The sequence below is a fragment of the Sturnus vulgaris genome, chromosome 1 (assembly GCF_052056855.1).
Source record: "Sturnus vulgaris isolate bStuVul1 chromosome 1, bStuVul1.hap1, whole genome shotgun sequence".
Classification (NCBI taxonomy): domain Eukaryota; kingdom Metazoa; phylum Chordata; class Aves; order Passeriformes; family Sturnidae; genus Sturnus; species Sturnus vulgaris.
Window position 1 is genome coordinate 83,339,367 of NC_142243.1, and position 19,675 is coordinate 83,359,041.

The 19,675-nt window shown below is 40.5% G+C and overlaps 1 protein-coding gene across 3 annotated transcripts; it reads right to left on the minus strand.

Moving 5' to 3' along the window:
- Positions 1–6,316: 6,316 nt before the first annotated feature.
- OTULIN (OTU deubiquitinase with linear linkage specificity) lies at positions 6,317–19,338 on the minus strand. Of its 3 annotated transcripts, none has more exons than XM_014872349.2 (8): positions 18,255–18,966; positions 17,558–17,883; positions 15,058–15,131; positions 14,159–14,253; positions 12,886–13,029; positions 10,477–10,602; positions 9,171–9,440; positions 6,317–7,923 (listed from the first exon to the last, which is right to left on the minus strand). In XM_014872349.2, exons 2-8 carry the CDS (start codon positions 17,863–17,865, stop codon positions 7,729–7,731), a joined length of 1,212 nt encoding a protein of 403 aa, XP_014727835.2. In that variant the 5' UTR covers positions 17,866–17,883; positions 18,255–18,966; the 3' UTR covers positions 6,317–7,728. The 3 variants fall into 3 exon arrangements, with proteins under 3 accessions (XP_014727835.2, XP_014727833.2, XP_088027016.1); XM_014872347.2 differs by having other exon boundaries at positions 17,558–17,887; XM_088170890.1 differs by lacking the exons at positions 15,058–15,131; positions 18,255–18,966 and adding an exon at positions 19,198–19,338 and having other exon boundaries at positions 17,558–17,887.
- Positions 19,339–19,675: the final 337 nt, after the last annotated feature.

The following is a 19,675-nucleotide window of genomic DNA, read 5'->3' on the forward strand; positions in this document are numbered from 1 at the left end:
TTTCTTTGAGGGGGATCTGTGCTCCAACATTGTCCAATAGCTTTCATATTCTAATTACTTTAATTAAAGTTCTAACAGTTTGCATATGATTCATGATTCTGATTTCTTCTTTTTTATTAATTCTGATAATCTGACATCGTCTAAAATGCTCCTCTCATTTGGAACAAGCAAAATATACCTCCTGGTGAGAAATTAATCCAACACTCAGATTGTTTTTGAATTATGAGCATGATGCTGCCCACTGCAAGGTCTTAACTTGAAGTTAATGAAATCCAAAAGTATCCATAAAATGATGCAAGACAAACTCTTCATTTCTACAAAGCCTCCAAGTGCTGTTGATATCGAAATACCATGGTCAGAATACATTTTCTATACCAGATCAAATATTTTTATCATTCCTGTTAAACAGACAGTATTTAAAAGGAGAGCATTATTCTCATCAGGCTGAGGCAAATTCAAGTGTCAGGAGAAGATTGATCCATCTGGCAAGTCACCAAAGCTGTTCTTATGAAGCTACAAAAGCATTCTTAATCAACGGGGTTTTTATATTTTGAACACATTCCTTAGGTACTCCCAAATGACCAAATGTGAGCCACCCAGAGCCAGTGAGAAGACTGGCTTTTAGTGTTTTGACACTTGAGCAGCCACTGGCTTTAAATAGTCTTGGAGAGGTACCATGGTAAGACTTTGCTTAAGACCCCTCGGGATCCTGGTGCCTCAGCTCTCCTTACACTGGCCCACAGCAGAGAGATGCAGCCTTAGGGTCTCCTATACCTTGCCAGCTCTTCAGTTCCTGCCTGTTTCTTCTTGTCTCCTCCCTGTGGGGCTCCACGACCACCCTCTCATGCCCCTGGCATCTGTCAAGGGCTGGGAACAAAGCTCTGTTTCTCCTGGACCTTGGTGCAGGGCTGTCCAGGGGACTTTCAGAGAACCCTGAACTGGCTCTCGCCTTGTCCAGCTCCCCCATCCCACTCTCCAGCCATGGCTGCAGAGAGGATTGGCTTATATCCAGCTCCTGTCTGAGAGCAGGAGGGCTGAGCAGAGCAGAGAACATAATCAGGGTGTCTACACCAGCAAATGCTCCATCTCCGCCCCACTCAAGGCGTGCACTCGCTGGCTGCTGGCACCTGCTGGCACGGCTGTCCCATGCACGGAGCGGTCCCTGACCTGCCGGAGCGGTCCCTGACCTGCCTGAGCCCTCCCTGCCCAGAGCACTGCCCTGGCAGGAGGCTGTGCTAAAAAAAAAATAGGAAAAAAAAGACAGCTTGGGTTAGGCTCAGAAAAAGACACTGCCCTTGTGCTTGCTGGTTCTCTGCACCTGCCCATGAGGCCAGGCCACGGGAGTCAGCATCCCACGGCTCGGAAGACCAGAGCCTGTTTAGGTTTGAGAATTACTGCCACACTGCTTTGCTGTGAGCTGACTGAGCAAAGTCAAACAGAGTCACATCATGGCCAGTCTGACACTTCCCAAACTAAGCTTTCTCTTTCAGAGACTTTGTAGGCTTTATTTCACTCTTCCCAAGAAAGAAAGGGCCTGATCTGAAGCAGGTAAAAAGTGAGACATGGAATTTGAGGGCAAATAAGCATTATTATTTCACCTTCTTAGCTTGTAGTCTTGAAAGTCTCCTCTCCCTCACACTCATCAGCAGCCCCTCCTCTGACCTCCATCGCTAATGATGGCAATTAGCTCTTCCATTAACGGTATATATTGAAATATTATCCATTTTATTCCCCCAAAGGGCACGCACAGACATCAGATGAGAAAGTGCCCAACTCCAGGCAGAAACCCTCTTACTCGTGGGTGGTTCTGCACAGCATTTACTTTTGTGTCCAAAAATCAGTGACAAAGTGGCGGAATGAGCTCTGCTGGAGGTCTACAGGATCTGTGCTGCTGGGGTAAGACCTATTCTGTGCCGGGGAAAAGGGCTTCTTACTGCAGACAGGTGAAAAAGTACTGACACTAACAGAGATACGGCACTAGCAGAGCAGAAGCCTCACCATTGCCTGTAAGTGACACTTGGGAATGAGGATGTGTTGGATGACCACAGCAAACCCTCGCCCAGTCCCTGCGACATGCATGGACACCCGCAGGGAGGAAAACCAAAGCCTGAGTGCTGCTTGACTACCCAGGAAAGTCAAGTAGCAGTTATTTACTCTCTCCACTGGCTGTTCTGCAGCTGTGAAAAATGGGCCTCCTTCCTCTATATGATATAAAAACTGTCTCATGAGCAGACAAACATTTTCCCAGCAGATGGAACTGGTGCTCCCAAACTTACAGCCAAAACAGATTGCTCTGTGCTGAGCCCACCTATCATACACAGGTGGTTAATTCCCACATCCTCCAGTGCAGCATTTCTTTAAAGAGCCAGGGGTTTTGGTGGCAAGCCCCACCGATGATAACAGTCCCTGCAGTACAACATGATTCCTCCCCTGCAGATCTTACACCTTCCCTCCTAGCTCCTCAAAGGAAACTTCACACAGTTATTTCCTTTGAATTTTCCATGCTGTTGTTTTATGTATTTTTGGGAAGGCAGACACACGAGAATGAGCATCCATGGCATGGGGTGTTGGGGCATTGTATTGATACCCGGGCCTTTCATACATGTACCTTACAAACCATGTGATTGTTGAAGCTCTCACAGATTTGCTTTAAACATCCCTAAGCACTGCTCCAATCCATTTTTCCTTTTCCTTTTTTTTTTTTTTCTGGTAATAATGTTTCCAGCTACCTACTACCTTTTAGAAGGCACTATTTTATGTAATTAAAAGAAGGGAGCTCTAAAGAGGGTTCATCAGTAAATGAACGCTGTGGAACCACGTGGTTGTCTAAAAGCAATGTTAATATTAGATACTAAAAGCTAGTATACAAAAATGCAAGTACACTCATGATGCAGTTTGCTGGCACAGAAGCTGAAGTTTGGCAGCAAGAGATGAACCTGCCTAGGAGAGGCAAGAAGTGGAATCTCACCCAAGCTCCTACTTTCAGCTCTGCAGAACCACGCCCTGAGCAAAACATCCAGGTCTTCTATATAAAACAAAAGGCAAAATGTTATGCAATACTGAAAAAAAAATATTCAAAGTAGACTGCCTGGAAAGAGTTTAAGTGAAATGGACATATTTTGCAGGTTTATGCCCCATCCTATACATCCTCCTTGCTCAGAGTAATTTATTATTTCTCTTATCCTTTATACAAAACCAAAAAAATTCTTATGATGCAGAAGAGATTCAGAAACAGCAGTGATGACAGTAATAGTTCAGCAAGTTGTCCACCGCTAAATATATAGCCTATTCAGTTTTACACTGAGTATGTCTTTCAGCTAGAAATAATTTTTATCATCTCATTAAAAGCAGTACAGGCAATAATATTCTGTTTTTCAAGATACTTTAAATCTTCATAAGTATCTCGACTACAACTGTTTTTTTCCTCAATATAATAAGGACAGCAAAAATAAAATATGCTTTGTGTGCCTTCAACTGCAGTTGGAAACTAACAGGTTTATACACTTTAAAAGTTATTTGATTTACTCTTGGACAATGCGAGAATCCAGCCTCAGATTCTCACCATACATTATTTTTGACACTATGAAGCCTCATGTTTGTGAAGCAGGAATAAGTTATCCCAGAAGCATTGCTCAGGATTCACTGTTACAGAATGATTCTGCCTGTGAAGACTCACATACCTCAATACATCACCTGAAGGTTTGGATGAATACATAAACAAAACCAGATACTCAGCAGCCAAAGAGAGGGCTAGCCACAAATTTCAGCTCCTACGAGCAGATTGTTATTCAAGGTGTAAAACAGATGAACTACTTGATATTCAAAAAGCTAAAAATGTAAAGGCAGGAAAAATATCACTTCATTTCACAGTGTTCCACATCTTCGAAATGTCTTTCACCTACCTATGCACTAAGAACTTCAACTAACATATCCTGTCTCACAAGATAAGGCTGATGCTGCTGAACCGTGGTCTTTTGAGATCACTGGATCACAAGGCAAAGGTCAGTAGATCACTAAGTCACAAGGCAAAGCATTTTGGCCATACCATATTTCCTCAGCACGGTCGGTATTTGTGCATCATCACCTCCGAATTTGCGGGAGAACCACGGTGAAATGACAAGCCAGCAGGAGCCCTGGCTGTGCCTTGGGAGGGAAAGCAGGGAAGGGCTGCGGGTGCCACCAGCTGGGCGGTGTGGGAGCCTGGGCTGTCCCCTGGCCCGCAGGGACACCTGGTGACAGACCTGGAGGGGGGATGGACCCGGATGAGGGACTCCTCTCCAAGGCAGAAGTGAACATTTCCAGAGAATGGTCTGTGAAGTGTTGTAAGACTGTTTCAGAAGGATGGTACTTGTTTCATATTCATTGTAGCCAGGTTTTGGTTGTTTTGGTTTTTTTGTTTGCGGGTTTTTTGTTTGTTTTGCTTTTTCAATCTAAGTTGTATGGTGCACAACAGATGTAACAAGGGCAGTGTCTGAATTCTATCCCATCCCAGCAAGCCACAAGTGGTTGCAGAAGTATGAGATTCTAAAAAGGTAAAAGAGATGCGAGGAGAAAAGTACTCACCGTGTTAAGCCTACATAAAAAAAAATAATTCAATAAAACGAGAAATTAGGTTTTTTTCAATTAAAGTACTGTATTTTTCAGACTGAAAGCTTGACACCCAAGAGCACATGCAGAGGCCACTTACTATAGCCCCTGCAGCAGCTGACTGCTGCCACTGCCCAAGGAAATGTATCCAGTCAAAGACCTTGTGGGCAGGTGTCTAAAACCACCACCCCAAACCCCACAACTCCAAAAAAAGGCAAATTGGGCAAACTATTCAGCTGGTGATCACAGTGTGCCCCTCCTTCCTCAGCATGCCAAAGTATCCTCCCAACAGCCCTGATAAACCAATTTTCACTCAGTACTGACCAGTTCTTCAAAGGTTCAGTACATTTCAGGTTCGGTTTTTTTCCCCAACCCAATGACTTACACAGGAGCTGTGAATAGAATTTCATCAGCATCCAGGCAGAAATGAGAGCTCTGGGGAAAGAGGACTAGAGAGACGCCTTCTTTGGGAGGCTTCTACAATGCTGAATTTCCCTGCTTCACTTTCAGCTCTGTGCAATTAGTAACATTTATTTTCCAAGAGCCTGAAGTTCTCCTCAAGAAATAAATAAATGGACATATTCTTTGAATGTATCTGGCTTGGAGCACATTAGTCGATGTCATAGCACAAATATTTATTGCAGCCAGCTTGAGAACATGGCTCCTATCATCTTCCAGCATTAAGCAAAAAAGGGAGCATTCATGAAGTACATTTGGCCATCTTCAGACATTCTCGGTCCTGTCCTGCCAGCTAGCATAGTGGGAAAACAAATGGCAGTTATGTCCAGAAGAAAACAAGATGCAGGAGCTGCACAACCAACACTATTTATATACCAGGGACACAAGATGACAAGCCGAGCCCTGCACTCAATACACAGTGCAAGAGCTCCCTCTCCCCACTTCCTTCAACATCTACATGGATCTCTGAGCACATCTGCCACCCAAGTGAGACAGAAGTTCCCACGTTGCTCTCCAGCCTGCTTCACTAGTTCTGGATGAGAGGGCTGTTGCTGTCACACAAAAATACACTTGGCCAAGAGCTGGCCAAGCTTTGGCTCAGCTGTCAGTATAAAGGTGCAGTCCTGAATCAAACACACCAGGTCTTGGTGAGCTCCCACAGGACACCATCAGGCTTCTCTGAGCTTGGATAGATTGTCTGCTGCAGCACCAGGCATCCTTTAAAACTTACTAGGAAACAGAATAAAGGCAAAATAAAAGCTTTGTGTAGACAGCAGAAGTCGAATCCATCTTGTGCCCAGTCCACTTTTCCAGTTCAATATACAAGCCAATTATGTGAGTTGTTTCCAGCCCTAATGGCTACTAACTCAGCCCCTGAAAAGCCTCTGCTTTAGAGGTTTTTGTCATAGGTTCAGAACTACCACTCTACATGTTTGCACCTCTTTTTCAAAGAGGTGTTAAGTCTCAATAATATATCACAATTAGATAATTTCAGTTAATTAAATCATAACTTCAACTTTTCTATCAGAGCTGAGAGTTGCAAGTTGAAAAAGTTAATTTATTTTTCCTCCTCTTCAGCTTTTCTTGGATAACAGCAATTCAGGGAATTACTTGGTTGTGCTGCCCTTGTGTAAGCAGCCAATAATTACTTCTTTTACACAGGTTTATTTCACAGCTTTCACGAACAAAATAACTTCAACGTAGATTTCAAAAATTGAAACATTAAAAATGTAAAGTATAGGCCAATAAGCAAGAAACAAAACGCTGCCGATAAATTTATTAAACTTATTTTTATTCCCTTATAGCTCCCAGAAATTTTCAGTAACAAATGAATTGATTTAGAAGGCAATGAAAACATGACAAATATAACAGAGTACATGATAAGCCTCCTTAGTGTGTTTAAAAGGCTTTAGAACATTGTGAATACAGTTTCATTGTGTATATCACCTCTCACAATAATAGTTAACAAATTAATTTCAACTCGAATAGAAGAATTTTGCATGCCACTTTGTCCAGAATATTCAAATGAGAAGTTTTTATAAACTTACCCCATTTACATACAAAGGTCTTCTAAGTGACTCGTGTATGACCAGCATTTCACTTAAATCAGCTTTCACTCTCTTGTTCCAAAAGTCATCTGTAGGACATACTTCTACTTGAACCTAAAAGCTGAATGCTTCTTTATTTAATTACGTTTTAAAGATCTGACAGCACTTCCAGCATCTGATACATTCTGTATTCTTTCAGTTTTAAAGCATAATGAATAACTAAGCAGGAACAGAAGAACCTCTCATATCTCCACTCTTGGGAGGAGTAAGCTGCACCAGAAGTTTATTCCCATCTACTGCACTCCCTGGACAAATTAAAATCCTCATGTTCTCCAGAGCAGCTTCCAGAGAGGATTAACACTACAGGAACAATAACATGAACAGACATGGAAGTTAAGAGACATGCGTCTATCTCCTACCAGCTGTCATAATTTAAGTGGGAATTCTGTGTAGTCTTTGACTTTGTGACTGACTATCAAACAATTTTTATACTCCCTTATTGTATTTACCACATCCCTCTCCACAGGTTGAAAGGGGAAGAGCAGCTCATTTTCAGTGTAACAGATAACTGGTTTCTAAGTAATATCTCACTTATGTAGGAAAAAAAAACCCAAAGCATTAGAAAACCTTAAGTAATATCTCTCTTATAGCATAAACCACGGCAGGCATTGAATTCCAACTGCAAAAGAGTTTTATTACTTCCCACGACCCAATTTTGTATAAATGGCTTCTAAGCACTACTACAAACATCTGCCAAGACACTGCCACCTTACTTTCCCAGAAATTTCAATTGTTATTATTTTGGGGAGCAAAAGGTTAGCTCATGTATTACCACAGAGCCTCACTAAAAGAAATAAAAGGAATAAATCTATAGTTTTGGCAATTTTATTCAGAGTAAGTCCTTCTAAGAAAGGACTGCAGAAGCTTCCTTTTTTTAATGGAAAACAAAGCCATGCTTGCCAAACTTTTACTATTTAAGATAGTACCTATTTGATACTTTATTTCAGATGTCAACTTCCAAAACACAGATTTCAAGGTGTTGATTTAATCACATGGATTTTGTCGTTGTCTTGTTTCAAAATAGTATGGGAAACCTCCATAAGCAGCACGGGTTTGTCTACCAAAAATTACTTGTTCAGAGCATCGTCTCTTGGCACATTCTTACTGGAATATTATAATGTCTGTCATCTTCAGTTATGAGAGTCACCACAGGCCAGTCCTCCTCTGGGTCATTGGGGTAAAGTGTGATGAACTCATCAGTGCTGTACTTATAGAGTCGGTACACTTGGATGGTATACTGCAGAGCATAAGCAAGAAGAAACATTTCCACCTGCATTGGAAAAAACAAATATGTGTGTAAAATTCAACATACCTTCCACAAGATTTTCCTCATAAAAATATTACACTAATACCCATCAGATGTAATTTTTCAAAGACAAAAATTATGAAGCGAGAAGTCCTATACATGAGCACCTCTCATTCAGTATCTCCATCATACTCCTCTATGATACCATGCATTTAACAACAAAGTCTTCAATCCACAACGGCATAGTAGAATAACCCTAAAGAAAAACTACTTTACAGAGAATATCCTACTGCCACAAGCAGGTAGGAAAGACATTCTCTTGCATCAGTGTTCATCCTGCTAAGTCACTTAAAATCATACAAGAGCAGGTTTCAGGCAATGATCCTTTCACTCTTACAGAGTACTCTGAACTTTCCAGCCAAACAAAAAGTAAACGGAAAGCCCTTACAAAGCCTGCTGACAGAAGGAATTCAGAAAAAGAAGCTGTAAAAAGCTTCTACTTTGTCTACTACAGTGACAAGCATATCCTGTTCTAAATAACAATTTACAAAGAATCTTACTGAAATAGACAAACACAGTCAGCACAAAAAACTGGCAACTCAAACTTCTTGACTAAACTGAGCAGCAAAAAATCACCAATTTTCACAGAAACAGCAAACTGTCCCATCTATACTGCAGTTGTCAGATTTTTAAGGTAAGAAACAAAAACAAAACATAATACTTCCATGTTTCTAGTAGCTACAATTAAGTTGTGAACTTAATTGCAGAGTCCCGCTTGTCATGAATTCAATGGGATTTTTTAAAATTATGTTTCCAAAATCTTTCAGTCTATTCAGCTCATTAACTACTCCTCATTCTGGTTTGGGGCTTTTTTGTAATATGTGTGCCATTAATGCCATGTGTAAAACAGTAACTTTCGTAAGCTTATCAGAATTTATCTGTGTATGTGCTATGCATGGTTTTCATAATTTGAGTATTAGCTTTTATCATGTTATTTTTCAAAAAGCTAACAACTCAGAGACCAATACAAGTGTTCTAATAGCAACCCCTATTTCTAAAGAATGCTATCCACCAGCCACTAGGCAAAACCTGGTTTGTTTCAGGAGGGGCTTTACAGACTCTCACTGCAAGCAAGCAGTTCTAATATATTCTTCCCAAAGGAAGACCAGATGCTTCAGTCAGCCCAACAAAAGCTGGGAAATTTCTTAAACCACCTGAAACTAAAAACTCCAAAACAGGAAAATAACACTTTAAGAACAATCTCTCCTTACTTGTTCAAGGCCTCCACTGTGACCAATATGATTCAAGTGATTATGCATTAACTGACAAGGGTTGCTGGATGTATCCCGTGCAAACAAAAGCCAGGAGAAGACAGGCACTCTTCTTCCACTTTTATCGGCATTGTATAATTCAATGGCAGTGTTAAGCATCAAAAACTTCAGCGCTTCATAGAGACTATACTCCTCCTCTTCATTTTTAAACAATTTATCACAAGCTTCTTGTTTCTCAAGGGGACTCTTTATTTCACTTATATTCTTCCACTAGAAAAAAAACCAACAAACCAACAAACAAACCGTCACACACAACAGAAATCAACAGTCATCACCCTGCAAGAGCTGCAAAAAGCCACTGGTGAGTTGTCAGATGCTCAGCACAGGTACCCACAATTCAACGTATGAAGGGCTTTGTGTCTTTTTAAAAACAATCCAGAATACTTCCACAACTGTACCCCAATCATGGTCAGGCTGACTTAGTCTGATTTTGCTTAAATTAATCCATAAGCAAAGCAAAAGGAAGGGATGCTAGAAATTGCTGCAAAGTGGCAGAACAAATATTGCTGTGGGACAATATGCATTAAGGTAAAAATCTTTTTGTTTCCTGCACCATAAAGCCTACATACTTCATATTCTTTACATTTCTGTTATTCAAAATGTGTATTTCATTTCACCCCTCAAACCGGTGAATGCAATATTCCAAATACTCTTAAAAGCCTTCACAAAAAGAAAATTTGCATTCACAGTATGAGAGGAACAACTGAAGAGTTTTTTAAAAGGTTCCAGAGCTCAAAGAGGGAGAAAGCATGGGGCTAGGTAATATAGTATGAACACTTAAGGGCATAGTCATGGTCCTATGACCTAGAATAAATGTATAAAAATGGAACAAAAACTACTCCTTTGAAATTACTTCAGTATTGTTGTGTTTTTCTTTCCTTAACCTTGTCCAGATAGCAAAAGGATTTGTCCAGTGTACATCATTCCTTCAAATAAACACAAGAAATAATAGAGACAGAAAGCTACTCTGTTACATTAATGTCTTCATTGAAATCTGTCTAATTAATAGTTTTCTGCAGAGCTGCTTGCAAATTAATTCCAGCATCAGGCTATTGCAAGTAGTGAATGACCAGATGCCACTATCTGAATAGACATTCTTTACTTATTTTGATTTTTTTGCAGTATACATACAGAAAAGGGACTATCACTACCAAAAGCATCCTTATGCTAAATTCTCCACGTTCAAAAATCTTTGTCACTTTTCTTATTTGCAAGTGACCAAAGAATATACAAATACTTTTCCTACCTTTTTCCTTAGAAGTATTAAATACTCTTTTATTTCATCACTTATTTCTCCCATCCTCTTGCCAGGTTTCTGTCTGAGCTGCCACTGCTTGATCCAGTCATACTTGCTCAGCAAGTTTTCAGGAAGCTGGAAGTTGAGAAAAGAAAAGGCAGCTTAAGGTAAAAGTCTAGAAAGGAAAAGTCACCAACTTGCATATTTTATTTTTTTAACATTTTGCACCTTAAAACAATACCTCACATACCCTTCTCAACAGATATCATACTAAGAGAACCATAACCAAAAACAACTGGATATTTATAATATTTGCTGGGTAAGCATCAGAATACTGGTCTATTACTATTTCCAGATCTAACAAACACATAAGCACTGGAAAAATTAATCACCAAGTTACTCATGCCTTCTTTTTTGTTATTTTGAGGTTTTTGGTTTTTTTAAATTAAAACACTCTCCCAACAGCAGATAGATGGCAGTGACTGTGTTTTAAACTGTTCCTGAACCAGCAGAAGAGAAAATGACATCCATCAGATCACCCCGAAGTCCTGGTGGACTGCAAACTACTTTGTCCAGAACACACAAACTGTTTCCTTTTCAAGGAGCACAATTCAAGCACTCTGGGCAAGGCTTTTTATTAAAGAAGAAAACAACTTGGGAATTCGCTGCTGCATCAAATCATGCCTTAGCCTCAGAACTGTCTCCTTTACTGCTCATGTGCTACATTTGTTCAGTTCAGAGCTTTCACACTTGCCTTGAAGGACATCCTGACAGTTGCATGTCCAGTTTTGTACCCCCATCTATTAACCCACCTTACTGCTAGAACTGGAAGAGCAACTTGTGTCTCACAATGGAGTAAACACTTGGCTAGAGCAGCACTTATGCCATCAGCCACCACCAGCCCATTTGCAGCTTATTAAGACTCCAAACTGGTAATATGTTCTCTTTAGTGGCAACCAAGTATGTGTGAGAGAGGCACAGATCTTCTCCCACCCCAGCCTGGCATCCTGTGCACACAGAACTAAATAATACAAAATTACATGCCAGTAACTTCTACAACTACAAATGTGCATGTAATCATCATTTTAAATTAAAAACAAGAAAAACACCAAAAAAACCTGTTATATTTGTATTGCCAGCTGTCACCATGTGCATTTTTCTTATGTGCCTTCTGCTTTGATGCATAACAATTTATCATTTCAGTTTGTTTTGTAGGTGTACACCCTTTTCAAAAAAAAGTTAATTATCATATGACATTTTCCTCTATGAATCAGTAGCAAAAAATAGAAAAAAAGAACATCATCAAAAACATCAAAGTACAAAATTTTTAAAAAGTTTGCATGCTCTTCAAAGAAACACTGGGAAACTAGGTTCTTTAGTCTGATAATGTGGAAATGGTTGAGAGCTGAAAGAATGTGATTTTTACAAAAAGGAAACCATTTTGCAATGTGCTTGCTGTAAATCACCTCACTGACCAATATTCATCAGTAATTACAAAAATAAAATCACAAGATGTTTACTTTAAAATGATAGTGGTCAGAATGAAAAATTTTCAGATGTCCTCTAAAGTGATGCAAAAGGTAGTAAGGACAGTGTGATTGTACTTGGACTGCTATCCTACACACAGTCTGCCTCAGACATTCACCATTTACATTCCCAGCAGCATCCTGACAACTGGAACCTTAGTCTTCTCAAGCAGTTCACTTTTGTATAGGCAGCTTTTTACAGGTTTTTTCCATGTTCACCAATACCATCAAATCGACTTTGTTGACACAAGAAAATTTCTGGAATATTCTTTTTCTACTTGTAGGGGAATACCTTGCTTTTATCATACATCAGTGCTCCACAACAACTGTTCTTTGTGTCAGGTTGGAGTTGCTCTTACACTTATTTTAAGCAACATTTAAGACACAGATAATTACACACATCCTGCAAAGCCTACAGCATCCAATTTGTTATTCCACTTTCTAGAGAAACCATATATGGCACACAAGAATAGATATTTGAATTTTGAGAAGCTGAGTGTTTCTCAAATGTTAGAATAAATTGTCTGTATTTTTTGTTATTGCCAGCTGTCTTGTGGAAAATCTCTTATTGCCACATTATATGCAGTGAGAAGAAACCAAGAGCGCAACATTAAAACTGACAAGTGACATTCCAGTAAGCACAACAGTAACATTTATATTCATCATAAACTGGAAACCAAGGGCACCTGGACTCAATTCCAGGTTGAAAGAATCACTGTGCACAAACAACAATTTTGAACACTACAACTTCACAGCTCAGGGGACATTGACAAGTGAGCATATACATTACACAACACAGAAATGAGAACATAAGATTATCAAATAGGTTAGACCCAGTATTGCTCTACTGTTCTGTTACTGATCTTCTACTGAACATCAGTTTGACACATACCGTAGTAAAGTCTTCACTCTGCAGCCACCTGGGTAACTGGGTAGCTTGGCTTAATGCCTGGAAAAGAGTTGCTCTGAAAGCACAATAGTTATCACCTCGTATTCTCCTTATAGATGCAAACTTCTGAGAAACTGCTTCATATCCCTAGAAAAACACAAAATCCAAAGAATATGAAATCATTAATAAAGCATTTTAAGGTCATACACTGGTAACATAAGAGATATTGGAATATTATCATCCAAATGCTAATGCTATTTAAAAAAAAAGCCTGACCCACTACCTCTTTCGGATGTTCAATTGCTTTTATGTTCTGAAAAAAAAATTAGTTCTGCTGAAAAACAAACAAGAAACTGAAGAAATCTAACAGATAACTGTTAAAGGTATTTGTTTCATGACAGAACATAAACATCATTGAAATATGGGTAGCTGACTTGCCTAGATTTCCAAGAAATGTCTAATATACACACATAAGACTACAAATCATGCTTAAAAGAAATTTCAGCACTAGTTGATGCTACTTACCCAATACATGTCACATGTAGTTTGTTTCTGCCTCGGGGCAAGTTTGTGTTTACACTGAAATATCTTGACACTTGCCTCAGCACATTTGTTCCCTCCCTGCTGTTCCCATACTCATAGCTGTAGCAGAAGCCACAATGTTGAAATGCAGCTTCTGCAGCTCAGCTACCCTGTCTCCTTATTTCTCACAGTAATCTCTTGAGGGAGGCATGGGGAGTTTTTGACTTTTGTAAGGTATGTTTATGTTTACCCATACATATCATTAAACTTTTCAAGCAACAAAACACCTTTTCTTTATTTTCTACCACTTTAGATCAAGATTAATGTAAAAAAAATAGTACAAAAACTGGTAAAAAATCTCAGGAAAAATTTTTAAAAACCCATGCAATTCACCACTTTCAGTTACCTGCCTACACACAAAAACTCAGTAATCTGCTCTGCACTTCAACAGTCCACAAAATTAGCATTTTATGTCCATAAACAAAATATAAAACTTCAATTGAAAATAATAACAGAGGACAGTATTAATCAAAATTATCTAATTATCTAAATTATCAGCAAGTAGCTTTACTAAAAACATTAATTGAAATGAGCACAAAGAAAAGCCTCTGCCAATTGTAAACTGCTCACAAGACCTCAACAGTGTAATACACTGCTCCTGCATTTCCTGTCTTAAAAGACTGACTGCATAGGAGATCATATAGTAAACAAAATCAAAGAGCCTAATGAAATTTAACCAAAACAGAACTGCTACCTTTCTCATCCTTTTTGCTGCTGGCGTATTTCCTCTCCATTCCTTTCTGCAATATTCCATGATGTCCATTTCAGGTGAAACACTCAATTTATATTCTGTCAAAACAGAACATGCAACATTATAAAGAAACAGAAGAAGGTAGAAAGCAAATCAAATTTCTAAGTACACTATCATGTTAAAATAACTTTAGTGCCAAATGAAACTGGCAGCACAACCTGCTTATTATTGCTGTGGGAGGGGATAAAATCAGTTTGTTCTGAAAACTACGTGTGAAGAAAAGTTATGACGTAGTTCAACAAGACAGGGAAGGCTCTGCTCCTCTCTTCTGCAAAAATTAATTGGCAAAGAAGACAAATTAGTAAAGTAGTCTTAATTTTCTTAGCAAGCAGAAAAATATTTGACAGAAGTTTCTCTTCTTCATACAGCAACCAGACTATAAGGGAGAAAGAGGACAGATCATTCTGAGTAAGTGAGTACCAGTAACAGAAAGAGATACAGTTTTGCCTTGGCATCCCAACAGCCTTCATCCCAAAGCCAGGTAGTGCCGAGGTTATCAAGGCATGCCAGCAACAGATGCTGCTATGACGATTATGACTGAGTAATTTCCAAGCATGATATCTGTAACATAGACTACGTGACTGCTTTCCAAAGAATTCACATTCACTCATAAAGTAACTACAGAAACACGGGGAATGATATATTAAGAGCAAGTAATTTTACAGAGAATCGATCTTTTTATGAATCAAACTGTACAATGTACCCAGTCATAAGTAACTGCTATTGAACGCACACATCTCTGCTCAGAAGTCCCTGGAAGAGTGGGTGTCAGGACATCACACATCAGTGCTACAGTGAGTTGCAATACTATATTTGAAACTTCACATAAAGTTTGATTGTACCTGATGAGTTTGTTTCACAAAGTAGTATTTTCTCTCTCTCTATTTCTTCTTCATCACGATACATGTCCTCCTCGCTGCAATAAAAATCAACACATACCTCATGTAACAGCACAAATCCTACTCTCTTTTTGAACCTCTTCCCCTTTTTACAACTCAGGAAGGTATTTAAGTCTTTCTACCTTTTTTTTTAACTCAATTTGCTTTCCACCTTACCCATTTTCATAGAACCAACATTAGCTCTCAAAAATAGAGAAAAGTTTAGAAAACCCTCTCAACTGCTCCCCTTCAGTATCTGTCACTAGCTTGGGAATAAACCATTGCCTGAATTTCTCTTCTGTGGTTGAATGGATGCTACAGTCTCTTCATATTTCTACATTTTACAATATAAATTTGCAAAAGAAACAAGCCAACATGTCTATATGCTGCATATATGAATAATGCACCCTAAGCATGCAGCTAAGAACACATTAGTCAACAGGGCTTTGTATCTACACACCACTGGGACTGACTCAACCTGCCTCGTGCTGAGCAGAATACATTGAAAAGTAGCCAACCACCTGCATTTAGTTTGAATGCTACTAACTCAATTTCCACCATGACCCAAACCGCAGCTTACAGGCTACCTGAAATCCAGAGAAACATTTCTTCCTCAAGTAATATGGGCTTTTTGGCCAAGGTACATTGTCAAGTACCTGCATCTAAGCATATATACAACATTCTGAAGTCAAGTTATGACCATGAGAGAGGAAATTATGCCCTACAAGAATACTGCACAGACCAGTGTCTGCAGCTTGGATGGGAACATTAATGCTGAAAATGGAGGTCCATACAATGTTCAAAAACTGACTGCAAATTACATATTCCATTACTGAGAGGCATTTGTCATATAATTACATCTAGCAAATAAATTTCTAAAAAATAATCACAGCTTCACAATTAAAATACTTAAAAAAGCATATATCACCAGCCATATTAGTATCATTTAGGTGTAGCACTAAAAGAAGTTTACATGGAAAGACTGTTTTTTGAATAAAATACATAAGTAGAAAAAGGCTGCAAGGTCATTTCTTACTGCCCACTACTATTAGTAGCTTCTAATCTACTCCATACTAACACCCCAAATGCAAACCACAGTCTACCTCCAAAAGACTAGGAAGAAATCAAGGCACATCTTACACCACTAAGGGAGGACAAGCAATTAGGAAGACGGTGAGAAAGAGTTCAATGTAGCCAGATGGTAATTGGATTACTTTCATTAAACTCGAAAGGACAGACTATTAAATGATGGCTCTGTATGTCTTTTTCTTTATATCCAAACCAGCTTACTCAAACCATCTGCATATATGTCCCTTGAGAACAAAAAATATTTAGTATAAAGAGCAATGTAGGTTAATACTAGGAAACTGATCTGCTGGGCTGTCTTTAGTAAAGTGCTGAAGTTGCTGCACGAAATTTCATTTTTAACATTAAATAAAGAGAAACAATAGATATAGTATGTATCAAACACACTACTATCTGGTGAGAAGAAGTATCATAGAAATACTTGTTTCAAGGCCATATTCGCGTTACACTGTGATGCTGGACAAGGCCTAATTTCTCAGCAGAGTTTAAAGTCCATTAAGGTTCGTGAAGACTTTAAAGAATACTTAATAAACTTGAAAACACTCTGGAAAAAAACATACAGCTTGGTATCAGACAGCAGCAATCTCTAGCTTATCTTCTGTGTAAGCCAAGTATCCAAAATACAAAGCAACAACCTCCGCCTCCGAGCATGAAGAAACCTGTTGCTACAAGGGATGCCACAGGGAGAGAAATTGTGTCAGGGCAGGGAAATTGTTCCTTTGCAATACAGCCTTGAATAAATTCAGCATAAGATGTAGAAAGAGAAGAAGTGCTCAACTGACTAACCCAGTGAGATTACTCAAGAAAGAGGAAGTTTGGTATAAAGGAAGCAGTGTCATGCCCCTTCTGCAGATATTATTAAACCACCTTCTCTCTGGGAGTTGACAAAACAGAAGCAGCCACAGACTGAGAACACGTCAGATTAACATCCACAGTAAACAAGGTACTGCAATTGAAGACAGTTGTTTGGAAATCCAGGTAGGCAAGAGCTGCAATCCATCTGCACAGGCACTCTCATTCCAGAGATGAGAGTGCACCATAACACTGTTGTAGCACAGCAATTGTTAAGTAAATCTGTGGAAACAAGAATGTGGAAACTAAAGCCTTTCCCCATTAATGTTCAGATAAATATTTGACAAATATAGTGAAAATAAAGCAAGAATGGAAAAGAACTATTAATGAAAACATGCATGCACAAAAAAAAAGTGCAAGTTGCATGTAAATACTTAAACTGTTGAACTGATGGGATTTAATTAATAAGATTTTTCCTGAACCAAAGACACCAAGGAAAAAAATCTTAAATTTACCTTCATGAACTGAATGTACCCTCCCTTTCTATCAGAAAACCGTTAATATATTTAAAAAAATAAATCCTTACCTCTCCTCAGATGACTCCACTGCTGAACGATTACTAGACACAGGTAAGTATAGTTCACAGTTTCTAGATGCATCCTGATCCATCACAGGAGACTTAATCATATTGGTCTTCTCAGGTCTCCCACTACTTCTGTATAGACAGTCTTGTCTTATTTCTGATGTAGGTTGCTCTTTCAGGTCTGCAGCTGCATTTGGTAAGCCAAGTTCCTCAGAAGCAACACCAGCTTCATTTTTATGCTTCATCAGCTGTGTGGGAACACTCTCTCTTTTCTCTTCTGCACCTGCAGAAAGGCTGGTTGGTTCTGTCATCCACCCTTGAAGATTATCCTGGCTTTGAAGAATGAAAAAATGTATGAAGAGTTTCTCTCCCAGAACAAAAGCACGTTTCAGGAAAATTACAGTATTTTAAGAGCTACGTTATATTTTGAGAATTCAGAGGATATATAAATTAGTCAAAAACAGGAAGAAAATCCAGAACAGTTTGGTAAAATAAGACAGCATCCAAGCTACTTTTTAAGTCACTCGCCTGACCATCATTTCTTACCAAGGCTAACCTCTTCCAGTTCCTCAAACACAACCTGCCCTGACTAACCATCTGCTATCCTTGGGGTGCATTATCACCTCAAACCACAAGGATTAATGGAAATTCTAAAGAAATTAATTTCAGTCCTGCAAGAAAACAGTTTTTACAAACTCACCTGGTACTCTGTGAAACATCCACTGCACCAGGACCATTGCTTAGTGCAAGAATTTCCAATCTGATCAAGGTATCAAGACAGGATGTCTACAATCCATTCTAGCAAGCTCTCCAAAGGTTTAGGATGTGCCCATACAGCAAATTTTCAGGGGTATTTATCTTAAGTTGACACAAAATCCTGCCCAGAAGTTATGGGCTGCTTGGCAGTTGTCACATTAGACAACTGGTGGCTACCCAGACTGGTCACGTCAGAGCTCACAGACTTAATATCCACTCTATCAAACCTTAAAACTGCACAACACATCTCTATGTGAAAGCCTCCCACCCGCACCATATCTTTGTTTACTGACATTACAGCCCTCTGGCTCCTGAGCCCTGACATGTACCAAGCTGTCCCATAGCACAGAGCTCAGGACTAGAGTTCACAGAAGAGCAGAGTGGTCTGGGCTGGAAGGGACTTTAAAAGTCACCTAGTTCCAGTCCCCTGCTGTGGGCACGGACACCTTCCATTAGACCAGGCTGCTCAGAGCCCCATCCAGCCTGGCCTTGAAGTTCCCAGGATGGAGCATTCACAACTTATCCGGCAATCTTGTTCCAATGCCTCACCACTCTCATAATAAAGAATTTCTTCCTAGTATCTAATCCAGACCTACTCTGTTTCAGCTGGAATCATTCCCCTTTGTCCTGTCACTACGTGCCCTTGTAAAAAGCTCCTCTCCATTTTTCTCGTAGGCTCTCTTCAGGTACTGGAAGGCCAAAGTCAGATCACTCCAAAGCCTTCTATTCTGCAATCTGAGCAGCCCTAACTATCTCAGCATTTCCTCATAGGAGGAAATCCCCCCTCATCAACTTCGCGGCCCAACTGGAGACTCATTCCAACACTTCTCTTTCCTTCCTGTCCTGAGGTCCCTGACCTGGATGCAGCACTGCAGGTGGGGTCTCACCAGAGCAGAGCAGAGGGGCACAATCCCCTCCCTACACACCGCTGACCACGCTGCTTTTGACGCAGAGTCGCACTCCACGTCCCGGCTGCTCGGGAAGTTCGGCCCAGGCTTGGCGCAGCACACAGCCACCCGTGCCCGCCCGGCGCGGCACAGCCGAGGGAGGCCTCACCTTTCCGCCGCGCTCGGGCCCGCCCGGCACCGCTCCGCGCCGCCCCGCGAACCCGGCACGCCCCGCCGAGCCCCGGCGGCCGCCGCCGCGCCGGGCCCGAGGGGAGGCCGCGGAGATCGGCCCGGCCGTCGCCGCTCGCCGCTCATGCCGGCGGGGCCCCGGGCACGGCCGCCAATGCCAGCACCAGTCCCGGCCCCAGCGCTGCCCGAGCGCCCGCCCGGCTCCTGCGTGGCCCCGCAGCCGCTTCCGCCCGGGCCCGGCGGGGCCGCCCTTTCCGCCGGGCCCTCAGCCCGCGGCGGGCGGGACACG

What these genes read in the sequence shown, in the direction of transcription:
- OTULIN (XM_014872349.2), bottom strand. Translation starts at nt 17,865, where the DNA reads ATGACAGAACCAACCAGCCTTTCTGCAGGTGCAGAAGAGAAAAGAGAG. An exon ending in TTGTGAAACAAACTCATCAG is followed by an intron (nt 14,254 to 15,057) that starts GTACAATCAAAC and finishes CTGTTTTGACAG; the next exon opens with AATATAAATTGAGTGTTTCA. An exon ending in CAGCAAAAAGGATGAGAAAG is followed by an intron (nt 13,030 to 14,158) that starts GTAGCAGTTCTG and finishes GTGTTTTTCTAG; the next exon opens with GGATATGAAGCAGTTTCTCA.